The sequence below is a fragment of the Lycium barbarum genome, chromosome 9, assembly GCF_019175385.1.
Source record: "Lycium barbarum isolate Lr01 chromosome 9, ASM1917538v2, whole genome shotgun sequence".
NCBI lineage: Eukaryota > Viridiplantae > Streptophyta > Magnoliopsida > Solanales > Solanaceae > Lycium > Lycium barbarum.
The window spans coordinates 118,368,795-118,392,682 of NC_083345.1; the positions used below are offsets into that span (position 1 = coordinate 118,368,795).

The 23,888-nt window shown below is 33.1% G+C and overlaps 1 protein-coding gene and 1 long non-coding RNA gene across 2 annotated transcripts; both read left to right on the forward strand.

The window, feature by feature from the left end:
- Nucleotides 1–416: 416 nt before the first annotated feature.
- Nucleotides 417–9,657, forward strand: LOC132609621 (long-chain-alcohol oxidase FAO4A-like). Its single transcript, XM_060323684.1, has 4 exons — nucleotides 417–760; nucleotides 1,357–1,626; nucleotides 5,432–6,871; nucleotides 8,966–9,657. Exons 1-4 carry the CDS (start codon nucleotides 524–526, stop codon nucleotides 9,353–9,355), a joined length of 2,337 nt encoding a protein of 778 aa, XP_060179667.1. The 5' UTR covers nucleotides 417–523; the 3' UTR covers nucleotides 9,356–9,657.
- A 68-nt stretch (nucleotides 9,658–9,725) lies between these two features.
- On the forward strand, nucleotides 9,726–12,692 carry LOC132612352 (uncharacterized). The gene is made up of 3 exons (XR_009571721.1): nucleotides 9,726–10,458; nucleotides 11,405–11,455; nucleotides 12,234–12,692. It is a non-coding gene; the product is annotated as an uncharacterized LOC132612352 (long non-coding RNA).
- Nucleotides 12,693–23,888: the final 11,196 nt, after the last annotated feature.

A 23,888-nucleotide genomic window follows, 5' to 3' on the forward strand; every position in this document is an offset into this window, starting at 1 on the left:
TTCCTTTTAAACAAGTCTTCTCTTTTAAAAAGTATTAATAAATTTTTGCAAAAATTGTATTCGTAGCAAACACTAATATAATAAAGTTTTGGATACGGAGCACAAACTACAATGTTATATTAATCGTATTTTGAACATACTATATATATATATATATATTAAAAATAGTGCAAACTTATGTATGTTTATTAGCAATATAAAATATGTATATTATCACTACCCGAACACAACCATATACACATAGATACACTATAATCCAAAGTGTTGGGCGCACGGGCATATATAGTAAGGTGTCGAAGAATGAAATTTCTTAAGATAATTACTTGTACTACTTTGAGAAGCCAACTTCTGATTGGGCCACTAGGATAGATATTATCTAGATTCTAGAGCAAGAAATAACATCCACTCCCTATCTATGGGGTCAGGTATACTCCTTTTCATTCAACAAATATCTAAATTCACGTTGGTTTCTCGAATAAAAAGAAGAAAAAGATAAAACTTCAGAATATCTATCATCAGAAAAATGGCTGATCAAAATGGTGGCAATACTTTCTCAAATGGGAATATGGAGAAAGGGAGGGATGCTCCAAAAAATGTTCCATTGGGCACACTTTCTTTTAGTCAAATGCATTCACTTAATGCTATTTGTGACACTTTCTTGCCATCCATTGATGCTAATTCTCTTCATCAAGAGGATATGGATGATTCTGTCATCAAATTCCTTCACACTTCTGCCTCCATGAATGGAACCCTTCAACATGTAAGAGTTCACAAATTTCCCTATTTATTTTTTTCATGTTTTTTTGCCTTGGGAAAATTAAGGGGTAGGGAAAAAAAAATTATAACCCTCATATCGTTTCATTTTTTGTTGGGGGCAAAAGGCATAAGAACACCCTTGAACTATAAAGGGATTTTTAGTTACACACTCAAACTTTGCGAGCGAAATAATAGTTCCCTGGATATTTTTTAAGTGGACTTTTGACCACCCTTTTTAATACAATATATTCATAAAATAACGAAATTATTCGCCACACGAATCGGTAAAAACAAATTCAACTCAATATTATTCCCTTTCCAACTAGGGACAAATTAAAGCTGCTACATGATCCGAAAGGGGTTCAATTAAATCTTCTTCGTCGAAAAATTATACTGATCAACTACGATAATTAAAACAACCTCAATATATATGTGCGCACGTGCATATTAAGTGACACAAGAATTGCTTTAATCCCCAGCATGACATCCTTTTATTTTTTTGAATCCCCTTATTATCATCTTTTATTAGTTAAATAATTTTATATTTGTTTCTAGTTCTCCTATTAAATCTTTTAACATTATTTTTTATTTTTTTTGTAGGTAGCATGGATGATAAGTGAAAAAATTCAACATCCAACGCTAAAGTTGGGCAAATTAGCTCTATGGCTTCTATCAACAAGGATAGGAACTTTCATACTTTGTGGTAAGGCAAGCTTGTCGAGCCAATTCCCATACTTGCAAAACTTCTCTAAGGTCTCACCAAATAAGAGAGAAGAAATAGTTCAATCATGGTCATGCAGCAACTTCAAACTCATCAAGGTTTTCTATGTTGCCATGAAAGTTCTAACTCTCTTTGTATTCTTCACTCAGGTATATTGAATTATTTTAATATTCCATTCGTTTTATTCTTCAAAATCTAATTTTAATATGATTTAGGTTATTTGCATTGAAAGCATGATAGTGAAAGGATTCTTTTGTATAGATGGTCATATGTAGTTATGTTTTATGTGACCTGATAGTTTAAAAGTTCTTTTTAATAAAAGTTTAACTACTATATAATGACAGTGTCAAAGAATGGATCAATATACAGTGTCAAAGAATGGATCAATATTATTTGGACACCTAAAAGATAAATACATATAACCGTCCATAAAAGTTAGGATTATAAACTTAAATAATAGAGCATGTTAATTATTGGCTATAGTAGGCTAATTAAAAATAAATAAATTACATTACCAGTATATATATACAAAGTTAAATTGACCCTCTGAATAAATGTAAATCAACCCTCTTTAATTGCTCCAACCACTTTGAAGGTGGTTTCAAATTGCATTTACTCATCACATAATATATTTTTTCCCTTTTCTTTCTCGTTTGCCCATTTCTTTGTCTTTATGGAAATTTTTCATTTTGCCTTATTTCTCCGGTCTTTCTTCATTGGTACGCATCTTTTGGATTTAATTACTTATCTAAACTAGATAAGAAGTTAGAGACTTTAATTTGTAATTAAATAGGATAAATAAGTGATTGGATTATAAGTGCCACGTTGTTTATGTATCACCTAGTTTCTTCTAGTGTTCCGTAACTGCACAGTAGAAATTAGGGATTAGGCAAACTCATAATTTTGGCTCAAATATTATATATATGTTAAATAATCTATTTAAATAAGTATATACATTAAGAAAAGGGCAAAATACGTATATGTACATAGTAAGAGGGTATATTACAGAACATGACGATGCTCCTCAGTTTACAAAATATATCAATAGATTTCTTACAAAATCTATACAAATCACGTAAATTAAAAAGAAACAAATAAAACATAGTAAATAACGTAAGGAAACTGCTTCCCTTATTTATCCACTTTTCTCTACCCATTCAAAATGAAGAGATATTGTTCCATGATTTTCTCCAACTTTTGCTCCCTTATTTTATCCACTTTTCTCTCCCCATTCAAAATAAAGAGATATATTCCCTAATTTTCTCCAACTTTTGCTCGAAAAGTCCATTCTAATTGCTTATTCTCTCATTCAAAATTCATACAAAGTCAATTTCTCGATATGAATCAGATTCCATACAAAGTTCGTTATAATTTTTGTAATTGATACAAATCAGATTCCATACAAAGTTCATACACCAGAAAACAAATATGTACAAATTTAGTATGCAATATGTATAACTGTATAAATTCATTACAGTTTTTATGTATGAAATATGTATAAAAGTTGTATGTATATTTTGATTATGATAAGGTATATAAATTTTATAAAATCTTGTCAAAGCGTATAAATTTTTGTAACGATGGGAGATCGAGTGAAATTAAACAGTGACATGCCTCCATCTTCATCAATTGAGACCATTAGAAGATTAGAATAATCTCTCCTGTATGGCCCTGCCACCATTTTTTATTGGATAATTCCAAAAAGAAGGGAGATTAATTATATAATAGCAAAGGGGATATATGAGTATTAATAAGGGAAAAAAACGTATACGCCTATACGTTAATGGTGGAGAATTGTTCGTCGATAAAGTTGAAATCGTATCATATTAAGAGAGAAGATGAATTTTAGGTCTGAAAATAGTGTCTATCAACAGTTGTTGAGGGAGAGAGAGACATCTTTTTGAAAATAAGAAGAAGCTGACCGGTAACTATCCTAAAATTAAACCCACATTTAAAAATCAGATTCTCTTCCTTAAAAAAGAACCCAAAATTGTGGGTATCCTATTAAGCCCAAATTTGGTATACTTTGTAATTTTGTTGGTATGTTTTGTAAATAAGGAAAAGTATCCTTATGTTTTGTAATATAGATTCTTAAGTAGTATTATTAGGTCATTTTCCAAAAAAATATTTTTGGGTAGCAAAAATTATTTTCAGCTTTTAAGTAGAACTGAAAAAGCAAATTTCCCGCATCAAAAATTTATCTTTACCAAATTGGTACTTACAATAACCTCTTTTAAATATCTTGATTAGACACAAACTATTAATAAAAACACTTCTCAAAATAAGTTAGCCAAACACAAATTAATATATACTCTCCCAAATTAATAAGACTTAATTTTTCAAAATAAGTTGATTTCGTTAAACCATCCATGCTTTTTTTCTCACACGATAGTTTGACCAAATAAAATTTAAATTCTGGATCGGCTTTTGTTTTGAAAGTTATAATAAAATTTATATAACGTTACCAAAATAATGTAGCTTAATTAAGCAAGTGCTATTATATGATCAACTACTCCTATTATCCTTTCATTTGCATGGAGGCCTCTACCACCCGCATTGGTGGGAGGTATATATGGCTTAGTTTTGACAAAGTATAATATCTTTACGGGTCATTTGGTACGCGGGATAAGGTGAGATATTTTAGAATTAAGTTTAGGATCATTTTTTTTTTTTTGCGTGTGGATTGCCCTTCAAACGCACTAGTCTTTAATTTTTGCCCCTCAAATTGCTGGTCTTTAATTTTTGTCCTTCGCTTAAAAAAGTGGCCGAAAATATCCTGATGTTCTGGGTTCGAACCCCCGCTCAGTTTAAAAAAAAAAGATTTTGCAAGGCAAGGCTTTCACGAAACCTCTGCCTTAAGGCCTAACATTTGCCCAAAATTAGGTCTATTCGGGCAAAAGTTAGGCCTTAAGGCAGAAGTTTGCCTTAATCTGCCTTAAGGCCCAACTTTTGCCCGAATAGGCCTAATTTTGTTGTGAATTATTTTTTTACTAAGCCAAGATTCGAACCTAGAACCTTGGGGTATTAGGCAAATGACAAAAATTAAAGACCACCCTCGAATAAGGGCAATTGTGAAAATTGCCCGTTTAGGAATAACTTTATACTATATTTGATAGAAGATATAAATTTATCATGAGATTTATACCTTATCCCATCAAACTTGGAAATATTTTATACCACCTCCCAAATAGAATAAATTATTGTCAGAACTATAATCCTGGGATAATTTTGTCTGGATATCAAACGACCTCTTAAAATGTCCCGTCCCGTCCTACTATAGGTTTTACCGAAAAGGCTCAAATATGCCATCGAACTATAAAAAATGGCTAATTTATGTCATTCGTCAATAGTTTGTTTCATTTATGCCATCGTCGTTACCAATATGGCTCATTCACGACATTTTTCATTAACGTCAGTTTTACAATACCAGATATGACACTTGACATCTAATTAGAGGTCCACGTCGTTTAATTAAACCAACACAAATTTGTGGGTCGGGTTTTAGTTCAATTTAGGAACAGATGGAGTAACCTATTGACAGCCATGACAGTGTAAAATATTCTTTTATACAATTCTCTCAGTTCCAATTTAAGTGACACTTTCATCGAGAGTCAGTTTGACTAATCATGTGAATTAACTTGAATTAGATCAACTCAATATTTTAAAATTAACATTTATATATTCAAATACTATTCGAAATGTACTATAAACTGCAATCAAAATTACGTACTTTGATTCTCGAAAAGCAAAAAGTATAACAAAAATTAAAACTAAAGGAGTATCAGTTATTTGTCGTAGTAGGTATTTTGTCTTAATTCTCATTTTACTAATTCTATGTTCTTTGAACAGTTACATAGAGTTATCTTAGATGACCTGATAGTTTAAAAATTTGTCAGTTTAATTTGCAGTAGTTAAACTCATTTCTGTCTTATCCTCTCTTGGTGACTTTTGAAGGTGAATGACAAAAACCAGAACCCATCATGGAAAGCACTTGGCTACTGTGGACAAGATCCAGAATTCAAGAAGCAAGAACAAGAAAAAACGAACAAACATGGAGAATTTTCAGACAAAGAAGAAGAACAGCTATATGGACCACTTTACAAAGGGATCATTACTCTAAAACAACCACAAAAATTCCTATTCAACAAGCTCCAAAACCTAGGGGTTTCAGTCTCAAGACCAAATCTAACAAAGAGAAGCTCATCATCAAGTTGTCCTTCTTTCATCATTGAATGTGATGCAGTGGTAGTTGGTTCGGGCTCTGGTGGTGGAGTTATAGCTGGTGTTCTTGCAAAAGCTGGACACAAAGTTCTAGTCTTGGAAAAAGGAAGTTATATTGCTAGAACAAATCTTTCCCTTCTTGAAGGTCCTTCGATGGATCAAATGTACCTTGGAAATGGACTAATAATGACCAATGACATGGATTTTTTTCTCCTAGCGGGGTCCACGGTTGGTGGTGGCTCGACGATAAATTGGTCAGCTTCAATTGACACTCCATCACACGTTCTAAAAGATTGGTGCAACATCTATGAACTGGAAATGTTCCAAAGCGAATCCTACAAGGAGGCATTGAAAATTGTTCGTGAGAAAATGGGAGTTCAAAATGAGGTTGATGAGGAAAGTTTTCAAAACATGATTTTGAGAAAAGGGTGTGAAGAATTAGGGTACCCTGTGGAAAATATACCAAGAAATGCACCCTCAGATCATTATTGTGGATGGTGCAGCATGGGATGTAAAGATGGGAGGAAAAAAGGCACAAATGAGACATGGCTATTGGATTTAGTGAAATCAGGCAATGGTGCAATAATTCAAGAATGTGAGGCTCTACAAGTAATCCATGAACAACAAAATTATAACTCTAGAAGTAAAGCTCTTGGAGTTGCTTGTGAATTTCAACATGAAGGGGTGAAAGAAATTTTCATGGTGAAATCCAAAGTCACAATTGTAGCTTGTGGTGCGCTAAGCACCCCTTCATTGCTCAAGAGAAGTGGTTTAAGAAATCCGAATATTGGCAAAAACTTACACATCCATCCGGTTGTTTTGGCGTGGGGACACTTTCCAGATAAAGACACTGACAGCGTAAAAAATCTTAAAGTATGGCCAGAGGCAGAGAAGAAGAGTTACGAAGGAGGAATAATGTCCGCAATGTCTAAAGTCGTCGCGAATTTCGAGGAATCGGGCTACGGTGCGGTGATACAAACACCAACATTGCACCCTGGCATGTTCTCAGTGGTAATGCCATGGATTTCAGGCCTAGATATCAAGATGAGAATGTGCAAATATTCAAGAACTGCACATATATTTGCTTTGGCAAGAGATAAGGGCTCAGGAGAAGCACTTTCACCATATTCAGTAACATACAAGATGGAAAAAATTGATGAGGAAAATCTAAAGGTATGATTAATTTTACTTTGCAATATTTGAGCTAAGAAGTGGGATATACGACGTATACCCCATATCCATGGACAAAAGGATTATTTGCACCACATAACCTTTTTTTAGGCACTCTTTAACTTTTGTCCCTCGTTAAAGAGTCGCTCCAAAAGGCCATTTGTGAAAATTGGGGAAAGGGGGTCGCAAAAGATATTGGGCCTTATTAATGAAGTCCAACAAGAGTATTAACTCAGCATGCCTTACGAGCAAGTGTGTGTATATATTACTATTAGGGGTGTACAAAGTAAACCGACAAACCGCACCAAACCGATAAATCGAGTCAAACCAAGAAAAAAAACCGATTAGTGGTTTGGTGTTGAAAAAAAAAACCCGATCATAATTGGTTTGATTTGGTTTTAGCTAAAAAAAAGTCAAACCGAACCAAACTAACCCGACATTACATGTATTCAATTTTTAAAATATTTTATACATAAAAATATTTATTTGTAATGTAATTTATAAATATTTCTTAATTTTTTCGTAGTTTTTTTATCTATTATCATATTATTCAAGCTTGAACTTAGAATTTTGAATGTCAATAAGTTTTATATCTTATGGATGTGAGTAACTCATATAAAGTCCACCAAAACCAACTCAACACTAATACTAACAAAAGAAATTCAATTTACAACTAGGAATGAAAATAATGTTGGATATCTATTCTTTAGTTTTGTATAATTGGTTTAGAGAGTGAAAATACATAACTTAAATTTTTTTTCTTGTCATGTAATTAATATTTATTAGCCGTACTTATTTTAGCATGACTTAGTACTTTTAGATTATGGTCATTTTCTTTATAGCTTATTAATTAGCAATATTTATTTTAACCGATTTTATTATCTTTTATTGAATATTTTATTACAATGTCATCACTATTCTCGCATTTTGTGTTATTTTCTTATGAAACACCTTAATTATATAGTTGTATCTTACTAGGACTAAAGAAATATTTGAAGTAAAAGTTATATATTTTGTATCAAGACTATTCCAAAAAAAAAAACCCCGAGAAAACCGAATAACCCGAGAAAATCCGAGGTTGAAAAACCCGAATTTTATTGGTTTGGTTTGGTGTATAAATTAAAAAACCCGATGCAATTGATTTGGTTTGGTATTTAAAAAAACCGAACCAACCCGGTCCATGTACACCCCTAATTACTATACTACTCCCTCCGTCTCAATATGTGATATAATTTGACTAGACACAAAATTTAAGAAAGAAAGGAAGACTTTTAAAATTTGTGATGTGAGACAAGCAATAAATATTTGTGTTGTTGTAAATTATTTCATTAAGGGTAAAAAGAAAAGTTTTAAGTTAAATTATTTCAAAATATAGAAATGTATCATTCTTTTTGGGACAGACTTGAAAAAAAAAAAAAGTTAATCACATAAAGTGGGACAGAGGGGTATTAAAAGAGATTTATTTTTATAATGGAATCTTTAGTTCTATTTAAAATTTAAATCTAAATTCAAAATATTGAATAAAAGTATATGTTTGTTTCTGAAATAAAGTGTGAATGGGCTGGTTTTTACTCCTGAAATACAGAAATTTCCTGTGAAGTAGCTATGAAACAATTTGTGACAATACAGACAGGTTTTGTGGTATTTTGAAAGGTTTGTTTGTATTTTAGGGAAAGTTACATAATTGGATGCTATTCACAAATAATTACAACGGCCAGCCACATATGCATAAAATATATACTAGCTATGTATAAAATATGTATATTATATGTATATGTACATTAATATATAAAAAAAAATATACATTTTCCGGCGATATTTTAGTGTCCAGCTATACATCGTAAAAATTCCTTTTCCTAAATAGAAGAAGTAATTTTCACTGCTCAAAGCCTTTCTTTAATTTTGTTTTATGCTATTGAAATTTTCTAACATGCAGGCAGGGACATAGCTATGTATGTCGAAGGGTGGTCAGTTGAACACCCTTCATGAGAAAATTATACTGTGTATATAGGTCGAATATTATATTTATACATGTACACTAAACCAAGAAAGTACCCTTGAATACTCCTAATGAAATTTCTGACCTCGCCACTGCAGGTCGGTCTAGAAAAGCTGTTAAGAATCTTGGCAGCTGCTGGAGCAGAAGAAATTGGAACTCACCATGGAACAGGAAGGAAATTGAAGGTGAAAGAAGCAAATTTTGATGAATTTGAGAGTTTTGTGAAAGAAGAAAGTTCAAGAGAATTTAAAAATCTCTCACTACCTATATGTTCAGCACATCAAATGGGAAGTTGTAGAATGGGAGTGGATCCAAAAATATCAGTTGTTAACCCTAAAGGAGAGACATGGGAAGTAGAGGATTTGTTTATTGGTGATACAAGTGTTTTTCCAACTGCACTTGGTGTGAATCCAATGGTAACTGTTCAGGCAATTTCTTATTGCACTGCACAAAATGTACTTCAAGTTCTTAAGAATAAGATGGATTAATGGGAAATTATTGCTAATAGATTGAGGATGAATTGAGTTTAGGGGAATTTCAGGAGAAGAAAAAAAAGAAAAGGAAAAGATGATAACAAGGTTCGTGATTTCTACCAGCTTATCACTTCTACAAGCTTGTTATAATAACAGTACGCTTGACTCCAGTACCTATTTTCATTCGGTCCAACGTGATCATATATTTTGTTATGATGCATATTTTATATAATTAAGTCTTTTATTACCAAAACAAAGTTTATGTAAATTTTATTTGCACTCTCAATGTCTATAAATTAAATTTTATTTATAGTGAATTATGCATTTTTTTTTTCTATGTCAACATATATTCTTTTTGTTATATCCCGTATTTTTGAACGTCAGATTATTTGCTGAGGTGGGGCCCACACATCGAGATTTTTTTGGGACATCTGAAAAGTCATATGAATCACATATGTGAAGTTAAACACAACTCAAGAAGGACCCTTGGGCCAAATCAAAGTGGAAGTCCTCCAAACGAATATTTTTAAGAAAACGTTTTCGGGTGATCTGACTTCTAGGGGCAAAAACGGTATTATAAGTTTGGAATTTGGAAAATACCAAGAAATAGAAGTTGTAGATAATTGAATTATCTTTCCAACCATAGGTCGTGGGTTCCCAGGTGACATCGGTACAAGGAGATATGGACGTTTTAAGGTCGAAAGGTCAGTGGGCTAGGCCCAACTCGGGATCAACCGAGTTGGCCCAAAAAAATAAAAAAACGAATTAAGGCCCAAAGGAGAGGGGTGGCCGGCCATCTTATGGCCCAAGCCCACAAAATTAATAAATTTCCCATGTGATAATTAATATAAAGGATCATTAAATTGTCTTGAAACATTTAGAAGTTTCAAGACAATTGAGAAAGAGAGAAAGAGAGAAACAAGAGAAAGAAGAGCAAGAATAAGAAGGCCATTTTCGGCCAAGCTCTAGACCAAAAAAAAAAAAAAAAAAATTTTTTTCAAAAATCATTTTCTACCAATTAAAGGGTCCTTTACAACTTGGTGTAATTATTTTGGAAGAAAGAACACTTGTTTCTTCAAGTTGACAACTTGGTCAAGTGAAGAAGATTGTAGAAAAAGGTAAGAATTAATCCCTTTTTATTATGTTATGAAGGTTGGTTTATGTTGTAGTATGTAGAAATGAGTAGAATTTATGGAAATATGGAAGTTTACAAAGTGGGTGTGCATATATGTAAGTGGACATATATGTATATTGTTGTATAAATAATATGAGTTGAATTTTATGTTGTATTCTAGTTGTGGTTATGGTGAAATTTATATTGGAAATGGAAGAAAATGGTTCAAGTTGGCATGGAAAATTATTGGGAATAGTTATAGGAAATTATATGATTTTAATGAAGTTTTTATGTAATTATAGAAGTGGAGTTTTAAATGTGAATTATTATGTTAGTTGGTGAATTTGGAAGGATAATAGTCCATATTGGCATGAAAGATTGGTTGTTAAGTGGTTATGAGAAGTTTTGTGATTTTATGGTAGATTTATGTAATTATGAAAATGAAATTATTAAGGTGCAAATTATGATTATGGTTGATGAAATTGGAAGATGGAAATATGTTATGAATATGTAGATTGAAGATTTGAAGTTTTGGATGGATTATGGTTTTGGTGGAAAGTTTGTATATTTTGTGTATCTTGTGAATATTTGGTAGAAATGATATGAAATGCTTCCGAATTAGATTGTAATGATCTTGATTAGTAATGATGTAAAAATATTGAGATTGGTTTGGAAATGTGAAGTTGGAACGAAAGCTATTGCATTATGTTGGAAAGAAGACTAGTTGTGTTATATTGTGTTTTGTAGTCATGGTTGTTGTCATTGTGTTGATAGTTTGGCCGGGTTGAATTCCCGGATTGTTGTTGATTAAAAAAAATTGGCTAAGTTGAATTTTGGGGATGGTGTATTTATAGGGGAGATGCTGCCCAAATATTTGTAGACAAGTATTGGTTAAGATTGAAATCTTAAAGCCTTACAATTAACATTTGGTAATTGTGACCAAATTGTAGATTTTGGCGAACTTGAAACTTGATTTTGGAGACGTGTATGAATCGGAAAAGGTATGTAAGGATTCACCCTTCCTTCTATGGCATGTCTTAAACGTAATAAGTTGGATACGAGCCTCGGGGACAACTCTATTCTCCGAAATTCGCACCCAAAGTTTCCCCTTTTTCATTCAGTAGAATTGAATTAAATATTGTATGAAATGTTGAAAAATTGCCTAAACATCTAGAACTTGCACAAATAGGACCCGACTACCTTAAAACTCTCACAAGTGACGTCATGAAATGTAACGTATGTAAATCGTGTACGCCACCTCATTTGACCCGAGGTGGGCCCGTTATTCCCGGATTTTCTTAATTGTTTCGTTTATCGAACGATAAGTATATGTACATGTATATGGGGAAGATTGGGAAAGAGAAGGCGCTATAGACGCATAGCCACCTGATCAGTTGGAGTATGGTACATGATATCGTCCCGGACGCGGGATATATGGTTAAATGGATCGGAGCCGACGCCTAGGCAATATGATATGTTCTATGTTATATATATATGAAAATAAATGTTTTCCAAGAAAGCAAAGTATTATATGTATATGGATCGGGCTGCACGTGCCGCAGCAATACGTTATAGTATATGCACATATGGATCGGGCTGCACGTTCCGCAGCGCTAAGCATGCATGGTATCCGCCAACGTGCACTTATATGTACAGGTTGTGTTTCTACTTCATGACATGCGCTATATCTCTTTTATGTTATTATTCATGCCTTACATACTCGGTACATTACTCGTACTGACGTCCTTTCTTGTGGACGCTGCGTTTCATGCCGCGCAGGTCAACAGGTAGACAGATTTGACTCTTAGAAGCTCCATCAGCAGTACTGTGGCAGCGCTCCAGTTGTTCCGGAGCCTCAGTTTCTTGGTACTACTTTTGTGTACATATTCGGGCACGGTAGAACCGGTCCTTCTTGTATATGTAGATGTACTTTGTTTAGAGGCTCGTAGACAGATATGTACAGTCAGATGTTTTGTACTTTTGTGGTCCTCGTCGTTGTATAATGTGCTAGCAAAGTTTATAAGTCCATGTCTACAATTATGCCATTAATGTTAGCGTTAAGCAACAGAAAAAAAAAAAAGATACGGTATAGTCTATACGGCCCACCTAGTAGTAAAAGTACGATACGAGATAAGGGGTGCTCGGTACAAGTATCGGGTACCCGTCGCGGCCCCTAGTTGGGTCGTGACACTTTTGTATTTAAAAAAAGAAATATTTGTGTAACCTTGAGAATTGAGCTTAATTATTTATGAGAAGATTTAAATTATTAGTTTTGTTTTAATTTATATGCCACTTTTTTTCCTATTTTTAGGACATTTCAACATGGTTGAAACATTTCTATTCAAAGACAGCATTTGCAATTTTTCCAACTGCCCTTGGTGTGAATCCAATGGTAAATGTTCAGGCAATTTCTTATTGCACTGCACAAAATGTGCTTCAAGTTCTTCAGAACAAGAAGGTGAATTAACAGGGAATTATTGCTAATGGATTAAGGATGAATTGTACTGTACTTTGGAGGAAATAAGCATAAACAGTAGAAGTTGTTTACTCCAAGATTGGTGGATTGTCATGACAAATTGAAGAGGATTTAAAACATCAACTTGCTTTCAAGTAAGCATTTAGATTAAATAAATAGAAGTCCTACCTTAGGTTCTCATAATTCAACTTGCATCTTTTTTTTCTTTTTTTCCTTTTTTTAATTTAGCATATTAAATGTTTCAAATCCAGGAACCGCTGTTTGATGTCAAGTTGTCAACTATTTTATGCCAGGAGCACAATTATTACATTGCAGAAATTTTAGTTTGATGAAAGTTTGATATAAGGTAACTGCTCCTTACCTAATAAGGGATTGAGTAGATAATTGAAGTTTGATATCAATATTTTATACACAGTTTCTTATACTAGTAATGGTCATGACATGAAAAGAGAAACTTTAAAAGCTTGCGACTTCTTCTATTGTACCCAAAACAAAAACAAACAAAATACAAAGTAGTTCATGCCTATTACTCCCTCCGTCCATAATAAGTGTTACCTTAGCCAAAAACACGCATATTAAGAAACCAATAATGTAATGTGAAGTATAAACTAAATGCTGAACCCATCGGGAAACACCTAAAGTTGACACGATCTTTTACTTAGACACCTCAAGTTAGGGGTGTTCCTATTGATCACTTACACTACTAGATGTGTCAAGGACAGTGTTACAACTTTAAGTGAAGATTGATCAGCTAAATCCAATTCCAAAAAGGTACTTTCAATCTCCATTTGATAGTTGCACAATCTTGATAGAGAAACCAGCTGAAAGCATGAAACATTCATAGGAGTTAATAAAAGCAGATAAATAACTACAGTATTATTTTATAAATTTCTATAGAATAGCAAGAAATAAACAAAAGATAAAGCTCTCCACCAGAAAGAAAGCAAAGCATAAATGTCATATTGTAAATGATCTCATATCTTTTCTCTCCATTCCAGATGAGTAATTAGTTCAGAGTGTTATGAACTACTCCCAGACTATGCTACTCGGACTATTCAAAAATGTTGCCGCACCTATGTTGGATCCTCTGAAAATGCACTAATTTTGGAAGATCTGACACGTACCCAGTGACATATTTGAAGAGTCCGAGCAACATAGCTGCCAGACAACTTCCAGGCCAACTTGCGTGCACCTCGACTCATTCCACGGGGTACTTTCTACCTTCCGCTAGCACAAGTACCGGGTAATTTTATTCACCAAGGCTTGCACAGATGAGAAGAAATACCTAGTACATGGTGTCTTCTTTTCTAAGACATTGTAAACCAACTGGGCATAACTCGACTCGTAAGCACTTTTATCTGTGAGTGTGTCTATAAGAAGAGGGAAGTCTGAAGAGGCAAAATAAGTCAACTACATAAGATGGAAGTGTAAACAAGCAAAATGCTTCAAACAAACCAGTTAGATGTAACACGCTTCTTGACTACCAGCTGCTATTTTCCCTTGTAATACCTGATTTTAATCAATACCTTTTTCCACCGAGACAAAAAACAGAAAACTGGCATCGGTCTTTAGGAAAGTGAAAAAACATAGCTGCGAAAACAAATGCACAAAAAAATAACATCTATTCATTTTATAGTGCTGAGAGGAAGCCTGGAATAACAGCATAGCATTTTATCTGGCCAGAACTATGAGTTGTGAGGAAGCATCCAAAGATTTCTTTTAAATCATTTTCCCCTAAAATATTAGCTTCAAGTACATTATCTGAAACTTAAATGAGAAAGTCGTAATCGAACATTCATTACTTCTGAAAAATAGCTCAAAAGACTATAGGTCAAGAAACTAATTTATTAATCACCAAGCTTTTTCTATTTTCACCATCCATTTGTACTGTTGAGAATATAATTAATTAAATAAAATTGTGCTCTCTCTAACAACTTAAGCTTTTAGATGAGATGGTCACACACTTCAACATGATATCAGAGCATATCGCTACACATTATCAGAAAGAATTTTCACGTGTGCTCTCGCTAACAGCTTAAGCTTTTAGATGACACACTTCACACGTACCTTCATAGCTATGGTGACTCCTCTCTCTGCTACTCTTGGCATTGGTACTACTACTCAGTCCTCACATTCCATATTATACTTTTTTTATAGCCATGGTGCGCTGGCCAGCTTGCACACACCTTGACACCATATATACATTCAGTATTATTTATACTTTCTTTCACTTTTGTTCCACGTTTCACTTACCACCATCAATACACCTGCCATAATACCCTGTTTGAATCTTGCAACATCTCCCTAATCTTGTCATGTTAGTAGGGAACTCAATCTAGAAGTATTGATCAGCTTCTCTTTATTTTTGCATGGATTTATCAACTGGTCTAACAAAATGTTCAAAAGATTTCTGCAGATTATGCTTGTAACTGACATACCTTTTCAGAACACTATTTATGGTCTCACCGCATTAGGAAGTGCATTCAGAAGTTCAAGTGAACAACCACATTTCCAACTATAAATGAGATTCATATGTCACATGTAATCCAAAATTAATTTTCAACCAAACTCGAGCTTCGAAAATAGATAACCTAGAAGAGTTCAATGAAAAACCTATTTCTTTCTAGAAATATATACACAAATTAGTTTTACCTAAATAAATAACAATACCAATTCTTGTCTAACAAAATCTTGCATGCAGAAAAAAGTTTTAAGTGAAACAAACTCAAGTTTCATGTAACAGCAGCCAAAATAATATACCCACCTCATTCAAAGCACCTGAATCTTTTTAACTTCCAACAATAGTTCTATATACAAACTCACATATTCCATATTACACAATGATTCATTAGTACTAGTACTATTTTGGCAAGAAGAGAAAAAATAAAAAGCAAGAAAAATCGACAAAGAAACAGGAATCAAATTCACTGAAAAGCTAAAAAGGAAAAACTCAAAACAATAAACAGCAAAAATAGTAGAGATGCTAACCTGAATTGTATAACCTGATCTTTTTTACAATTTCTTGTATATACGGGTGCGGTACAATTCAAGATAAAGCTCAGCCTTGGGAGATGCTTTGGGAAAACATATCAACTCTGTGAAAATGTTATTTTCTTCCCTGGAACCAAATTCTCTCCCCTGCCTAATGCTCATCCTTTCCAAAGATGGAGTGCGAGCAAACAATAACTTTATGAAAAGCAGTTCGGTTTTTGCACCTTCAAACCAATGTATGACCACGTGTTTGAGCTTGTTGAGTGGTCGGTCCAAGCAGGCTAGTGATTTCAGATATTTCGAAACAGCTTCTTCATCATTTATATTGGTACCGTCGAGCTAATGGTACAAAGAAATATCAAGTCATTTTAGCTTCTAAGTTAACACATATGAAGTAAAAAAAACCTAGATTATACATATATCTAGTGTATGACCACATAGTTTTCCAATACTTACCAAAATCTCAAGTTTACTCAAATTGGGGGCACTCTTAATTAACTGTAGAGCACGAGAAGTCTCACTCAATTTACCAATGTCTACCAATAATGATAGACACCACAAGCAGTTAAGGAGGCCCCATAGGAAATGTGTCTGCATTCAAAAGCTATGGAGCAAATACAAAAATAAGAATTACATTGACATGATCCCTATAGCATATCCAAGTAAAAAGTCGTGTCTGTTTCCTACCTCAAGTAAAAACGAAAGTATCCCAACTGAATCCAAATAAAGTATCTCAGTGGTTGGTGCCAAGCTAAAAAGAAGCTTTTCGACAGTTGATCTTTCATCATGTTCCAGATTAGATACCTCTTTGCTAAATGTAAGTTGTAACGTTCTCAATATTTTGCAGTTCATAAAGCAATTCAGCACGAGATAGTGACTGTTACGAAAAACCAACGTCTCCAACTTTGGTGAAACAATCTTCAAGTATTGAGTGCCAGCCCAACTATTTAATTCCAAAACGAAAAGATGGGGGACATCGATAACACAAAATTCTGGAGTAAATAACTTAAAAGGTCATTCAACTTTAGCAAATTTACTACCTACCAAAGTCACTTATGTTTGTTTCATATCAATAAAGTCACTCAAGTTAGAGTAGTATATCAACAAAGTTATTATAGTCAAAAAGCTAAATAAATAATTACATAAACCTCCCCTCAACTTTGATCTTGCTTAACTTACCTTCGTTGTGTCTATGCTTACCTCTTTTTTTTTTTTTAATATTAATTTTCTAACCCAATTATTGTTGAGGGATGATTTCAGTGATCTTCCTCCAGGTATGTCTTTATCACACAAACTTCCCTTGAGGTTTGGAATATTACGTTCACCTCCCTTATTTCATTTAACATAACTAAATTAAATGATAAATTTTATATATTGTTCTGGAACTGGCCTTTTGTGGCATCAGTTGTTAAGTTTTACACACACTTTTTATATGCCAAAAATAAAATTGCTTGCATTTGTCTAATTGATAAAAAAAAAAAAGGATTTGAACTTTTAAGCATTAAAAATGATTTTTTTTATTATTAAAAATGCAAATACGTAAAGAAGAAACACATCACAACTAATGTTACATACATACATTTACATTTACTTAAAGCCTATTTTTATCTTTAGAAATGTGATATATTATCTCTTTCTCCTCCAACATTCCTTTCAATTTAATGAATTTTATTAAGTAATATTTGATATATCATTTTACCTGTGGAACTATAGGAAAAATCATATGAGAAAGTAAGTATGTTAGGTCAGTTGCAACTGGGAATCAAATTTTAGAAATTAAAAAAATAAATCAATTGTTAAAGCATGTTTTAAATCTAAGATATTTTAAGGATTTTTTTTTTTTAGCTACATATGTCACGTGAATAATAATGGAGTTGAAACTAACTTTTTCTTCAAAAAATATTTACAAAAATAATTAAACAAAAGAATATGTCATAAAGGACAATTTAGTTAGATTATATATTTTTATATTAATAATGATTAGGTTAAAAAAATATTACAAGAAAAATAAAATAAGAGAGATAAGCATAGCTACAAAGGAGTTAAATTAAACAAAATGAAACTTCGGTGGAGGTTTATGTAATTATTCATTTAGCTTTTTGGCTATAATGACTTTGTTGATATATTACTCTAACTTGAGTGAGTTTATTGATATGAAATAAACATAAGTGATTTTGGTAGTGAATTTGCTAGAGTTGAGTGACCTTTTAAGTTATTGGCACAATGGTTACATCTTCCAGATAGGGGATTGTAAGATTATGAAAGCCAAGAAAAGAATTTGGTGGTTTGAAGACACAGTTGCAGAGTTCCAAATGTGTCAGGGTTCGACAATTAAATAGAGAAGAAGGCACTTTATAAGTAGTATTACGCGGCATGTTAAGGTATAGGAATTCCACACCATTTCTGGTGACATGAAGCATCCATCTATCTATATCAGCATGTGAAGGCAAAGGTGTTGTTGGAATGTGAAGATAAAACCTCACAATGTCTCCAATATGCACCAAGAGAATGTCATGTACTGTTTGTTTGAAGATAGATGGAGATTCTACTGCCAATTTATCCCAAAACCAGCTATCCAGCACCAAATTCGGAAGCATTGTCCAAATATATCTCCAATTTTTGGACAAAATACTAGTTTTTGCTACATCTTCCGTAGGGAATCGCATAAGGATATAAAGTATAATGTCTCTTGGTAGAGCACTGATTCTATCTTCTTTGCTCTCTTCAACATCAGATATTTCTTTATCTGTTGCAAGATTTTATGCTTAGAATTTGGTATCCAAAAAGAAAGAGACAAAACAAAAAGTATGAATGAGAGTACTTGCATACTATAGCAATGAAGTACATATACTTGAGTTCTAAGGTAAACAACAATATTTTACCACAATTTATTATGAAGCTTTCTATTTTGATTACTCCATTATGCTTGTGAAGTTGAAAATTCTACTCAAATAATAAAAAAAAAAACTTTTTGCCCAAGCATGAAATATTTTTAGGAAACTACAAAAATCTAGAATGCATTTTCAAATACCCCTTGATATTATGCTATCCTTCCCAAAATTACAAAACACAACTAGCTTGCTATAAGTAATTATTCAATTTATGGTTTTGTAATCTTGCAAAATGTGTGTGGGGATGCAGTTCAAATTTTCAATCAAGAATCAGTTTTATTCTAGTGACATATACTTTGAAAATCTAAAATATCACTCATGAGAGTTAGCAAGATTAAGGGGTGCAAAAACAACTAGTACAAAACTAGAAGTAGACCACTTTAGGTAGCAGAAATGAGCATCCTTGAATTACAGCCAACACATTGTTTAAATTGCATTAAAATGTGAATTGGGTGACTTCTTGTTTGCTCTTAGGGTGTGTTTAGTATGGATGAAAATATTTTCTGGAAAATATTTTTCAATTTTCCCATGTTTAGTTGGTCAAAATATTTGGAAACATTTTCTCTAGGAAAACAAGTTCCTTAAAAATGAAGAAAATGACTTCCTTAGTGGGAATAGGGAAAACAAGTCCCCTAAGTGGCATTTCAGGCTCATTGTCTTCTTCCCACCTCACAATGCCACCAAGCCCCACTCTTTTACAATCCCACCCCACTACCCCCAAACCTCCACCCCCACCCCGTCCCACCGACATAATATATTTTAGATTACATATAAATGCTGTTGAAATGATATCTTTTTACTTACATTAACCAAACGCTAAAAAATAAATAAGTAACTCAGTTATTTTCCTAGAAAATATTTTTTAGAAATGGAAAACATTTTCCTTCCTACCAAAACACACATATATATGCGTGTGTACATATGTATATATGTGTGTGTCTATGTATACATATGTATATGTCTGTCTATATATATATATATATATATATATATATATATATATATATATATATATATATATATATATATATATATATATATATACATATGTATATGTCTGTGTGTGTATATACATATGTATATATGTGTGTGCACGAGAGCAGTACCTTGAGTACTCATGCTGACTCTTAGGCAGAGAATTGATCGACCCAACGTCTTCTTGTCTTCGATGAATCGCTACAGAATTGCAAAACCTTACTCTCTGTGGGGAAGTGTTCGAAAATGAAAACCCTAATCTATATATATATATATATGAAGAGAAAAAAATGCTGACATGGCACCTCTCTAAGGTCAGGATTCATATTTATCTTTTTACTTCATATTTTGACATTTTTTCCTTATTTGTTGTGTAAAAAAAACCTGTTGATAAATACACATACCTTATTTATCTTCTGGCGTTAATACTAATTTATTCCATTTTATGAAACGTTTACACTAATTTATTCCAAACCGTTTACTAATTTATTAACCGGTTACGCATTCTTCGCGACTTCTTTTCTTTAGAACCTCTCTGTATGCATGGGCGATTCTGACATAGGCGATCTGTTATATTTTGTAGAGGGTCATTTAATCAATTCACCCTATTCTATGGTTAATTGGTCCTCTAATCGTGAGATCTTTATGTTTGTCCAGTAATGACCTGCCCATGAACGCTTAACCAGGCAATTCCCTCGCTCTTTGCTTCATAATTTTTTGCGGGATTTTAATCTTCTTTGTTCCATAACTTTAATTTATCTTCTTTTATTTCTTGAATCAACTTTTGCACTTTATTTGAACAAGTAATATGAAACATAGAATAAAATATTATTAGTACTGTATAATATTGTATAATTTGAATACGCATAGTATATCTTTTTACTATATTGTGAATAGATGATGAATTTACACGATGGATATATATATCCGAAGTATGTAAAATTTTATAATTATTTTATGAATCTACCGTACAAATGCAAGTGTAAAACAAAAGAATTTGGCACTTGGAATGTCAGAAGAACGTCGCAGATTGTCAGGTATGGTGCTAATTATATGATTTCAAGCATTAAAAATTAAAATCATATTCAATAATAACAACAAGATGCACAGGGAAACACCAGGTTCTACGACGGAAAAAGAAAAGGAAAAAAAAAAAAGTTCTATCCTGCAACAACAACCAATGAATCAATTAAGAAGAACCGATGATATGGTAAAAATTAGAGGCTCTGATGCTAATATGATAGCAAGTTCTTTTGAATTGCTTTAGTTATATGAGTGTGTTCACATTTATCTTCTATACTTTGATTTTATTTCTTAAAGATTTTTATTAACATATATGTTGATATTTCGTATAAGTGTAACCATGAATGCGGTAGGTTTTAGGAAACAAGAAGAGGGTATCCCAGATCTTTAAAGATAAGAAAAAAAATCTTACTCTTTTTGTCTTGTCTAAAAAAATAAATCCTTTTGTTCAAGTCTTGTTTCAACTATATCCTAATTCTTTCTAGCATTGGTTCTTCATTTCTTTAGTATCCCAAAATTATTTATTTTACTACTAAGGCTTGATATGAGTGGGGTATAATTATAAATCCACAAAGTATTTTCCCAAAGGTTATTTGAAGGGAAAAAGGCAAGAGTGAGTGAGAATAATTGAGGTAAAAAAGCCATATAAAATAAAATTGTGTGATACATTTTTTTTTTAAAATAACTATGTCTTTCAGAGGTGCAAGAATATATGATTATAAAGTATGGGCCAAGTGGGGGTAGTAGTCATGTGATACTACCAAAATTGTGCATGTATGCTAGTGCAGACACTTACCTCCAATGGGAATATTACCTGGAGCATATATTTGCTTGTAACAATTTTTGGGAGATAGAGAAATTGGAGTTTGCCACAAGGGCCTTGTCCCAGAAATTATAGAAAGCAGTGGATGATTATAGTAACCCCCATTGGGTGAAATTTAATCGACTACTTTTGACGCGGGGTGAGTTGAAGGACGAATCAAGGCGTATTCATTCTGTAACACAGTCCCAAGACAAAAGACCTATCCGTTCCAATAAGATGGTGAAGTATGTAATCTTCCAAGAGGGGGTATGTAATCTTCCAAGAGGGGGAGTCAAGTTGTGAACAACAGAGCGACTCTTCCTCCTGTGCAGCTTCCCCAACACAAGTAGAAGTTCCTACTCACCCAGAAAAAAGAGAAGATAAGAGAATAAAAGAACTAAGTGAAAAGGAAAATGGTAAGGAAGAGAGATACAAAATTGAGAGGAGTAAGAGAGTGGAAAATGGAAACTCAAGAGACGAAAAAAGGAGAGAAAGTAATGAGTGAACAAAGTGAGTTGTCAAGAGGTAGAATCAGTTGACAGAATTGAGTGAAGTGAGTTGAAGAGGTACAATAGAGAGTGAGCAAGTGCACTTGAGAGATGAGGAAAAAGAAGAGATTAAAAAAAAAATAGAGTGCAGAAGTGTGAAAGATTCTTGTTCAAGCTCTAACCACAAAACTCATTCTTTTTCTAGTGTTTGTGTTCCAAATGTGCAGGTTATTGAAGAAGAAATCAATCAAGAGTTGGAACGACAATTGCGTGAAGCAAGGAAATTCAGATTCAAAGAAAATTCAGAAAGTGGAAAGGCTAATAATTCATGGAAACAGTTGCAATTTGAAGACAAGTTTGGTCTTGATGATATCATGTGGTATGATGTTATCAGTGATCTATTTTTAGATGCAAAAACTGAACTTGTGCCACAATTTGCTGAGATCAAAGTTAGTGAAGTTGTAACACAGATTTTGAGTGAACATGACCTTGCTGACTATTCTTCTTATGTGAACAATCTGCCACAATGTGATGAAAGTGAGGAATGAGATAAGTTGAGTGAACAAATCCAAAAACAAAAACTTGAGAGGGGATGAATCTTGTTCATATGTCAATCCACTAACTCTTTCTTGTTTTAGTTGTACGTCTCTTTCCTACGGAAAATTGAGGATGAATCTTGTGTAAAGGATGATGACACCTCACTTGAAGAAGACAATCTAATTGATCAAGAATTTAAAGTGTGTGATAACCCATTGTGGGATGATACTAAAGATGAGTTTACAGTACATTTTTGTCCACTTTGGGATACCAATGAAGGAAGCAAAGGTGAAGAACTTACCAATGAAGACAATGAAACATATGAAGCTTTTGGTGCCTTAGATATTAAGGAAGTTGAGCTAAATGCAGAACGTAGTAGCTCAAGTGTGGAAAAGGATAAGTGCTCACATGTTGCTAACTTCACAATATCTTTATCCTGTTTCATAGATCCTTTTTTGCAGGTTCATTCCAAGCCACTTCTTAAGGAAATTACTTTTGATCCATATCTTCATTATGCTATATCTAATGGTGAGGTTAAGTTATTTAGCAATAGAAAAAATGGTATGGTTTCCTGGTATGCATACGCTTTCGGTCTAGCTAATGAGCCTCTATAGTTTAAACGGCTTATGAATTGTGTTTTTAGTGCTTGTGTTGGTGATTACATTTTCCTGTTAACTGATGTTATATTTTGGATATTTAAAAGGAGTGTTTGTGCATAAAAGTTAAATGGTTGCATGGTCACTACTGTCACACCCCAACGAGGAGCATGACGGATCTGACCTATAGGTCGGAAACCACCTGACATAACAGTTACCATGATTATCATATAATATGACTCAAAGGACACCTGCACGCAGAAAAGGCCCAAATACAAAAATATGCAATAATCCAACATATATATATATATATATATATATATATATATATATATATATATATATATATATATATATATATATATATATATATATATACACACATAAGCGAGCCGACAAGGCCGCTACAACATCATGAGTATCATAAAGCCGGCAAGGCTATCAGGAGAATATCAAAACCAAAATAGGGCCGACAAGGCCAAACATAATATCTACATACCCCACTATGTCTATGAGCCTCTGAGAGTGTACGTATGAACATATATCATGCTAACATAAATGTACCAAGAGATAGCAAGTCCGGAGTAATGGCACTTGCTGACACCGCTGAAGCTGGAAGTCTTACTGCGGCTGTTCTCCAATAAACCTGTCAGGA